At 32.2% G+C, this 10726-nt stretch overlaps 1 protein-coding gene across 1 annotated transcript in view; it reads left to right on the forward strand.

Moving 5' to 3' along the window:
• Positions 1–10726, forward strand: part of LOC106461388 (sodium- and chloride-dependent GABA transporter 1-like) — a 102503-nt gene that overhangs the window by 68767 nt on the left and 23010 nt on the right. Inside the window, exon 8 of the mRNA XM_013921204.2 lies at positions 6598–6722. Coding sequence (XP_013776658.1) covers positions 6598–6722 — 125 coding nt within the window. The remainder of the gene's footprint in view (positions 1–6597; positions 6723–10726) is intronic.

The raw sequence follows: 10726 nt of genomic DNA on the forward strand, positions 1-10726 counted from the left end.
ATAGATTATTCAGTTTCAGTTTAAATCATACCATACAAATATAACTAATAAAACTTTGCAGTTATCATTCTATGTCATTAAAAGCCACTAAATAGGCATAAAATTCAAAGTTCTGTTTGATTTCAGTAACATTTCAGTCAAACTTTGACACTGCTATATTCTTGCGTGGTCACGTGGTCAGTGACGCATAACAGTTGAAGGGCTTCTCTAATACCTGCTGTATATACGTGTTTTATCACTACAGTACCGAAAATTAGTTAACAATATAATATCATTCAACTTATAGAAGTACTCTCACAGTATATTTGTTAAAATACTACGGTAATAATGGTAATTAATTATAGGTGAAAGTCCACCTTTGTAAAACATAAGATAAAGTAATATGTGTAAATTATTTTGTTGCATAAAGTCAAATTAGTAAAACTATCATTGCATAATAAACGTTGCATTGGTGATGTAAAATGTTGCAGAAAGTCAAATTAGTAAAAGTATAAGTTTTAATTATTGCATGATATCGCCCTTTTAAGGGCAATTTAAACCTATAGTCATGTATTGTATGCGTCATTGTATCATGGCAATATGTTCTCCATTTCTTAGATGTTGTAGCAATACGTTCTGTATAATTATGTTACTGGAAACATTTGATTGAGAAACATACAGTCCTTATAAAACAGGAAATGTAATTAACTGATAAATTAGTACTGAAAATCTTTAATCACTTGATTGAATAAGATTTAATTATTGTATTGTACTTGTAGAAATAATTAAATGATAAGGAAATGTAAATGGGAATAACCTTATCAGTGTCATGAAAGAAAGGGATCTTAGTGTAATGGTTAATCAGTCTCTTAAGCCATCCAAGCAGTGTGCTGTTGCTAGTGGTAGGGCAATTAGGATTTTGGGTTGTATCTACAGAAATATTGAATACAAGTCTAAAGAGGTTATAATTTCATTGTATAGGCCACTGGTTAGGCTACATTTGGAGTATTGTATCCAGTCTTTGGCTCCTTACTTTATGAAGACATTGAATTGTTGGAAAGGGTTCAGAAAATAGTTACTAGAATGGTGCCTGGGATAAAGGAGTTATCATATGAGGAGAGATTAGGATCTCTGAAATTAGAGGGGATCTGATTAAGGTATTTAAGATTGTAAAGAGAATTGGTAGTGTTGATGCATTTTCTTTTTCATACTTAACAGCGAGAATAGCAAGACTAAGAGACACAAATATAAATTTTGACAAAGTAGGAGTCATCTTCAGCTAAGACAGTTTTATTTTTCTAACAAGGTGGTTTGCTTCTGGAATGGGCTACCTTCGGATGTTTAAGTGAATTTAAGAGAAAGCTTGTTAACTATATGAATGATAAGGGCTGGCTTTAAGATTTTTATTTTAATTATTTTTAAAAATTTATTTAATTGTAGAAGAATATAGAATTGTATTTGAATTTTTTGTTGTTGCTAGTTTTCATGAGATTTTCTTGCTTAAGATATTTTTACAGGTTCACAATACCTCTTTGAATTTATTAAAAGCCATATCACTGGTCTCATTCCGCCCAACAAATTTTGTTCCTAAGCTAGGGTTAATGCTGTGAGTGGGGGTGCTATTTCCACAAACCTGAGAATAAACTTTCTGTAACACTCTACCATCTCAAGAAAAAATCTAATTCTTTTCTTTGTCATAGGTTTCTCCCAAACTGTAATAGCTTTACCTTTGCGTCTAAAAGTGCAATAAGTCCTTTACGCACCATGTGCCCTAGATGCTATATGCAATCTACCTAAAGCTCGCATTTAGTTGGTTTTTTTCTGTTAAGCCTGGTTTACTCAACCTGTCTAGCACTTCCCTCAACACTCTTACGTGCTCATCCAAGTTATTAATGTGCATGCCAATTTCACTTATGTAAGCTGAGGCTGACTTCCCTAAGCTCTAAGCCTAAGCGCTTTTTTCTTTTTATCTTCTTCCTGTAACTCAACTTGGAAATAACCCTTTGATAAATCAATTTTATAAACTTCATTCATCCCCCATGTGAAACTGGTCACATATGCTAACATATTTCATAAGTCGGCTTTATCTCTGGACCAACTTATTTTTAATAAGTCTAGTGTATCTTTAACATCTCTACCATATAATAGCTCAAAGGTTGAAAATTTGGTTTTCGATTGGGGAACTTCTCGATATAAAAATAGCACAAAAGGCAATATCATAGCCATGGTAATTATGATTTGCTCTTATAGATCGCTTTGACACCATTTTGTTACGATCGTGCTGCACTCGCACTTCGCTTTTCCATCTTAACCATCTACATTATTTAGGTTGTGCATATTCTAATCAGTAATTGACACATACTAATGTAAAAATAATGAATTGCTGCTTATTACCATAATCAATTACAAATAGATTTAGAACTAGGTTTTATTTCTTATTGGCGACATATTATTTTCTTGTTTCGTCTCTTTCGGTTTATTCACCCACTCTCAAATCTCCTGGTTCTTTCGTTTACTTGTACACCTGCTATTTTATATTCCTTTCTCTAACATACGTCTGTTTTTCACAATTAGGATTATAACGTTTCATAATCATAGGGCCCCGTAATCTCCACGTGGCTGAACAAGAAAGGGGCCGCTCACTTTAATAATTTACTAATGACTTAGTGTGCTGTACTACCATAATCTCTTAGAGAATGAACAAAAACCAGCTGCTTTCTCATCTCTCGCAACTCCAAACGATGTTCCTTACACCTAACTTCATAACACTTTCTGACATTAAAACAGGCATTCTAATGGTAAAGTATATTGCAAGAGGCAATGAGCTTTCATCAAAATATTGAAACAAACGGAAGGCAATTTTAGTGATGTTTATTGGTTGACGAAAGATCTGTAATTTCTATACGATTGTTTCTTAATTTTAGGGTTAAAATATATTAAACCAGTACTTTTGAAAATGATATATTAATTGGGCGGAAATCTTGATATGAGAGAAGGGCAACAAAAAGATGCTTTATTAATGACCAAGAATGTTTCTGTACAATTGAATGTTTCGAAATAAAGCCACAAATAAAAACTATGAGCAATAATATTAATAAATGAGAAATGTTCACCAGTAAAATATGTATATCTGCATCAAAAACACATAAAATAAAACTAAGTCTGCATTGATTCATACATCTACATTTGTACATAGATAGGATAAAAAACAGGCTTAGTTGATATGAGTTTATCATATTATTTAACTGGTGGTGGTGGTAACAAAAGTCTTTTCTCAACACCAATGTCGTATCGTAATGGCAAAAGATAAAAATTTTGAAAATGAATTGTTTCCTTAGAGTGGTGGTTTGTGTTTTCATAATGAGAGTGGATTACAAAACCTCTAGATTTCAACGGCGAAATCCACTGATATTCTTGGATTCTGGCATTCAGGTGGCGAGTTGTTTTGGAAATATTGATAGTTTGATAGGTACCATATGTATGATTTTGAAAGGCCTGTGAAAATAGTGGTCTTTAAAACAAAAGATATTGTCGAGCCAAAAGAAGGACTTGATTATCGACTGGACCTGAGAGTGGAAAAGCGATAAGATTTCTTTCTTTCAAAATTACTTTCTGTTAAAAAAAGAGGATAGGAATAATTCAACACAGCTTCATGATAATCGCAAGAGACTGTTCACATGGACTGTTAAAAGATTCATAATTATTTTTTTGCAGTAGGTTGTTGGGAAATTATTTTTTATCAATATATTTTGCAGTAGTTTATCACTTTGTGTAGATATTCATAGAAAGACCACAGCTTACGTGTTTTGTTTAATCCAAGTAAGTTCTGTTGTATCCCAGACGACCTAAAAAGCCTCGTGGGTATTGGATATAGCAGGTATAACGCGGATAACTTATTATTACATTCTCTTCTATATTTTCATTGGGTTCTTATTAATAATAGACATTATTGAGATAAACAGAGTGATGCTGTTAAATGGTGGGAATAAACAGCTAACATCTTTTATTCGAGGTGGTGGTGGTGGACAGAAGTCGAGAAGCAGTTGAGGTTAAGTATTACAAGAAGGCCTAAAGGAAGTAAATACTGCTGTTGTTTTTTAAGATTGCAAGATAATGTGAATTGTAGTCTTTAGTGTTGTACTAGTTGAAAGTATCATTTATACATGTTGTCAAGTCATATATTTTCACAGGACGTGGATTGGTCCTGTGGTAAAGCACTGAATTTCAGAGCCGGATATGAATCCATACAATACCACAAAATATTCCCTGACTTTAAAGTGTGGGTGCGTTATAAAGGTAGCAGTCAATTCCTTAGCATGGTACTACTGACTGGCTGCTTTCCCTTTGTTCAATAGTTCAAAATTAGAGAAGACAGCAGAGAGCTTTAATAGTTTTGCCATAAATACAAAATACAAATATATTTAGCATTAGTCTTGAGCTAGATAATGATCTCATAGCTATGCTGTCTATCTGGTCAAATACGTTTTTGTTGAAAATATTTTTTATAACAGCGAAATCAAGTAAGTAAGTAAGTATTTACAATTTTAATAATTTAATCAATTTTCGTGTTGGACATTGTCTTTAGAAATATTAGAGGGGGAATTGCCATTAGTTTCATGAACATGGAAATTAGTAAAAAGAGAAGGGACATTAAAACTGGTCTTAATTTAACAAGCGAGGGGAAAATTATTTTCATGGGCAAGGTCAAAGGAATCTGTAACAGCAAAATCAGTAGACAGAGGGTCTAAGAAGGAGAACAAGAAATTTTACTTGTTTGTAGGAATGTGAACCTATGGAAGAAAGAATGAAGCGAAAGGTAGCGCCACGTTATGACCTTTATGTTATAGACTCGTTTACAGATAGGATGTGATATATATATATATATATTCACTTATTTTTACGATTACGGGGATGCGCTGGATTTATTCCTCGTTCTAAGAGGTAAGAAGAAAACGTCAACGATGAGGGTTTGACTTGGTCGGATCATTAAGAATAGTAGTCATATTTGTTCTACATAACGACATGGCCCTTGTCTGGAGAAATGATAAGAAGGTTAGGATTTTAAGGTCTTTTAGGACATTAATAAACGGTTGTAAGATTGTTAATGTTGTAAAGAGATGAGAGATTGTTTGTTTGTCATTTAAGCACAAAGCTACACATTGGGCTATCTGTGCTCTTCCAACCACGGGTATCGAAACTCGGATTCTAGCGTTGTAACTCCACGGATATACCGCTGTGCCACTGGGGGAGGGAAGGAGATGAGAGATTGTTTGTTTGTCATTTAAGCACAAAGCTACACATTGAGCTATCTGTGCTCTTCCTACCACGGGTATCGAAACTCGGATTCTAGCGTTGTAAGTCCGCGGATATACCGCTGTACCACTGGGGGAGGGAAGGAGATGAGAGCAGAGCCTGCTAAATATAATTTTAACGTGAATTATTTTGTTAAGGGTGCAGCTAATCTGCCTGCTTAAGGTTAAGAGGACGTGAGAGTGAGATGTTAGGCTTTGGTAAGATCATGTTCACACATGCCTTTCTGTTGGGTACTTTCACAGCTTTTGGAAGTATTGACATAACCTTAACTGTATTTTACTAGTACATACACAGTAGGTTAAATATTTTACTCTTGTAGTTGTGACATTATTTTATGTTGACTGCTCAGAAGTTATCTTTATCATTGTATTATTGCTAATATTTCCTACTTGGCGGTAAAATTTTTATTCCATGCTCGAGTAGCACAGAATGTTACATTTCTATAGTTTTGATCTGCGTTGAGAAGATGATTTTTCCTGCAGATTCACATTATTTTTCAAATTTTGACGCTTTATTAATTTAACAGTAATATCACACATTTGAAAAGTTTAAACGACTCACTTTTGTCTCGAAAATTTAAAATTAAAACTTATATAAATATTTGAACTAAAACTAACTGATACGAGAAAGCTAAAGCCATCATAGAACTTTACATCACTTTAAACATAAAATAAATTACTTTTTTTAGGGGGGTCACACTATTTCCTCCCTCTTACTGTTATTAATTTGCTTGTATTTTTAAACTTTCATGAATATTTATGAACTCATTTATCACAACTTCAGTTAGACTTTGAGGTATTAGAAAAGAAAATTAGACTTCATCAAGAAGAAGTAATTTAACCTAACAGGAAATAGCCGATACAGAAAACAAATATAGAATAAAAAATTTGGCTTAATTAATCTTCGTGTAAATGAAATATGTTCAAAGTTACTAACATTAGATTAATAAGGTACAAATTAAAAAATATAGAAAAATAATAATTGATTTTAATACTTCAAAATAAAGGTAATTGAAATACATCAGTTTTTACTTGAAGTCTTATTTCGTTTTTTTTTTTTTATTAAAACAAATTTTGATAAAGCTTTCTCCAGAATCTATCTTCACATTTGATTTTATTATCATTAAGAAGATATTTAAGGACTAAATGGTGCTGGTCATGGCTGTATTGAGTTTAAAGCTTAAAGGTTTGTTCCAATCGAATATTTTTGAAATGAAAATCAATTATTCATAATACTAATTTGTAAGTTAAAGGCGAACGTGATATATGCAATATTTTGTTACTTTATTTCTTTTTTTACTTCTAGGGATGCCTTAATCGTTTCGTGTATCAATTCAGGGACATCTATGTTTTCTGGATTTGTCATCTTTTCTGTAGTTGGATTCATGGCACACGAGCAACATAAACCAATCGAAGAAGTCGCTGCCTCAGGTGGGTAAACAACCTCTAGCTATTTTAAATCATTTCGTTTTCTCATTTCATACTTCAGGTTTTCAACGCCAGCTGGTAGTGTCAGCAAAGTAACAACGTTTTTGCCATTAGATTGAAACTAACCTTGGCTTCAAACAACCTATGACATGCGTCTAACTCACAGAAAATTTTCCTTTTTTCCCTCCCATCGAGATAATTATACTTATGCAATTATAGTTCGAAGGGAAACATTTTCACCAGACATCTTTAACTTGATTAAGTGTTATTGTAATTAAATGAGTGTTGTTTGAGTGACACATTAAGTAAATATATAACACTTGAGTTACTCGTTCCCATTCAAAGATCACTTATTTTAAAAGAATAATTTCACACTTAAGTCAATCAAGTATTATCACAAGAAAAAATACAGGACTGAAAGGGGCATTTATAAGTAAATAATTTGTGTATGAGCTTCTTAGCTAAAAGTTTTTAAAGGTTTATTTACTTCATCTGGAATGGCTGTCAACGCTTACTTTCCATCACCACTCTCAAGCAAATGAACGCAGGAACCTCACTTTAGGAACTGGCAGAACAATATAATGTAAGAACGTAATGTTATAATTTTTTTTTAAACGATCCAATGCTTGAAACTTGAGATACATTTTTTACGTGAAATCAGGGTTAAAGTTCAAATCTTATAAAATTTAATGTACCATTCAGAAATAATACATTTGTTCAGTTTTTTACAGTAAAATATTTGTACTAAGAATGAAGACACCGCTTATGCTTGTATTTCAATTAAATTCTACGTGGTCGTCACCATGCAGAACTATAAAGGAATCGACTGTGTGTAACACGAAAACAACAATATATAAATTATTTCTTTGTAATAATGCTAAAATATTTGGTGTTGTCCATGAGTTGAATATAATTATGTTATTTTTGTAATTATATGACCAGTCCTTCACTGAGTCAGCGGTAAATATATAGATTTACAACATTAAAATTCGGGATTCGGTTCCCCGTGGTGAACAGAATAGAGCACTGCCATCTGGGGTCATGGAGTGATTTGATAGCTTTTGTTATCGGTCGTATTTAGAATGTTCTACGTATATCATTTGTAACCTGTATTGGAATAAGATCCCTCAAAAAGACTGTCTAGCAATAGTGAGGCTACATATAAACGAGCCAATAGATAGTGTGTGTGTGTGAGAGAGAGAGAGAGAGAGAAATGATGGCATAAGCGATTAGAACCCAATATAAAAGTAAGAAAAAATATATATATATACATATATCTGCTCTTTAGTATATCAAATGGGCATTTTGACTATTTAGATTTTTTTCGTCAAAATCAATGAATTTTCTAAAAATAGTCAGAATGACTTGTGCTTTACTAATGATCATCCAAAGAAAAATCGCATTTATTATGGAAGTCTAAAACTTTATAACATTTTGTTTATAAAAAAATAAAGCCCGAGTTTTAGATACCATATGAATAAAAGTGAAAACACAACAAAACAAAAAAAAAAGGTTGTTTATTTTAAAACTTCAATATCTCTACAATAACTCAGAAGTCTCAAATAATTGAAATAAATATAACATGAGTCTGATATTCCACGATATTCAGTGAAACCTGAAATGCCAGTGACAACAATTTTAACGCATCTATATGCACTTTTTGTGTTTGGTTTTCTTTTGGCATACAAAACAAAAAAACTCAAATATTTCTCTACCTCCTTCTTATCTTCTGATAAACTATAAAATCGGCATTTAATCATCTGAAGACAAGAAAGAGAAGACTATTTGAGGTAGGCCATAAAAAATGGATTTTTTTTCATGTTTTATAGTTATTTTTTGTACTGGAGTCTTGCTGGTTTTTGTGATTAGCGTGTCAGTGTTCAAGGCTGAAGATTCGAGCCACTAAAATGCTCTGATTTGCAGCTGTGGATGCGCTATAAATATAATAGTCAATTTCGTTATTCATTTCAAAAAGCCGGGCAAAGTCATTGTGGCAACAAATACTGCTGGCTAGCTGCCTTACTTCTGGTCAATAGTTAAAAATTAAAAGATGGTATACCCGAACTCTAAGGGTTTCTTACTTGGCCCTTTAGCGCATGTGTGCTTGAGATGCAGTTCAGGTAAGAAAAATTACAAATCTATTTGTTATTCTTATAAGAATTTTTATTTTTACGATATATAATTTAGTTAATAAAGTTCATTATTCCAGTAGTCAACCATTAAATGAAAAGTAATAATGCAGTTATGTGCATAAACGCATTAGTAGTTAGGGAGGCACTTCACCGTCCAAAGGATACTGCCTCAGGGGATGATATCATCAAAGATAAAGACGTCATAGTTCAACAAAGTGCCAACAGAGGGTGCGACTAACTTATGGAGGGTTGAAATTACAATTCGGTATCAGGCAGGTGGCCATGATGGATGATTGCGTAATAGTACCACAAAGTAGAGAACGTGTTTCTAGGCCTCCATGACACATACAATACATGTTTCATTATGTCAATAATTAATCATTAATTAATTAAATCATCCTAAAAAGAACATTAAACTCTAACTCGTTAGTTGATTAATTCGTCCTTAAAAGGACGCTTAGCACTAATTAATTAGTTAATCCTAAAAAGGACAGTGAAGGCTAATTCATTAATTAATAATTAAATACTCCTACCATGAAGTAGAGAACATGTTTCTAGACACCCATGGCTCATACAGTACATGTCTCAACAAGAATATAATTAATAATTAATTCGATAGTTAATTAATTAAATCATCCCTAAAAAGGATGTTGAACACTATACAATTGAAATATTTATAATTAATTAATTTGTTTATAATTAAATCGTCATAAAAAGGGCACTTACTATTAATTCATTAAATCAATAAAATTAATTCCTTAAATCATTTATAATTAATTCGTCCTAAAAAAGACGCTTAACACTAATTAATTAGTTAATCCTAAAAAGAACACATGTGGGTTATCATAATTTAAATTATAAGTATAATTTGGAATCATGTAGCATTTATTATAATAAAAACGTATCTGCCATTTATTTGCCCAACTCACTAAATGATCTACATTTATTTGAAAATCAGCAGCATCTTCTTCACAGCTAGCAACACCCAAAACTTTAACATCAGCAAATTTAAGTAATTTATTAATCATTCCTTCATCTATGTAGTTGCTGTGAATCAAAATGAGTAAAGGTCCTAAGACTGAACCCAGAGTTTTAAAAATAAACTATATATTGCTGCAATAGTATTTTCTATCGTAGTGGCAGATTTCTTATTGATTATTCCATAAGAGTAATGAAGAGACCAGTCTGAGTATTAGGCAGTGTTTCTAGTATGGTTGTTTTGAGATGCATTCTGAGGCATCTCTGACATTGATTTAATAAAAAATGTAACAGTTTTTATATACATTGCTTTTTAATTGTTTTTATATTTTTAATAAGTGAAATAACTCAATCAAGAATTTTATTTTTGCAGGTATTTGCTTATTACACACAATTATATCCTTCTTTTGTGGTTAAAAAGAAAGAAAAAAGATTAAATGCACCATTGAAGGGACAATTATAAACAATGAAATGTTCATAGCTTATTCTAATCATCTGATTTCCCAGTGGGTCAGCGGTAAAATTCAAGGTTTACTTCTCCGTGGTGGACAGAGAGCAGCTAGTCTATTGTGTAGCTTTGCGCTATAACAAACATATAACAACTAAACAACAGTACGTAGACGATGGCAAAATTTTCTGATGACTCAAATTCTTAGTTATTGAATATTATTTTTAAGTGTATTGTATTCAATAACGTACACAAATAAATTAGCTTATAATTTATTGCAAAAAAGTTATATTTATTAGATACAAATTATATTTACCAAGAGTATTGTTAGCAAAAATATTTTTACTTAGCCTGACAAAAGAATGGTAATTTTTGCGTCAGCAGAGGTCACGTGACTAGTATCACGCCACGTCCTTCTCGAACATTCACGTCCCTTCCTTAAATCTCGG

The sequence above is a fragment of the Limulus polyphemus genome, unplaced genomic scaffold (genome assembly GCF_000517525.1).
Source record: "Limulus polyphemus unplaced genomic scaffold, Limulus_polyphemus-2.1.2 Scaffold949, whole genome shotgun sequence".
NCBI classification, from domain to species: Eukaryota; Metazoa; Arthropoda; class Merostomata; order Xiphosura; family Limulidae; genus Limulus; species Limulus polyphemus.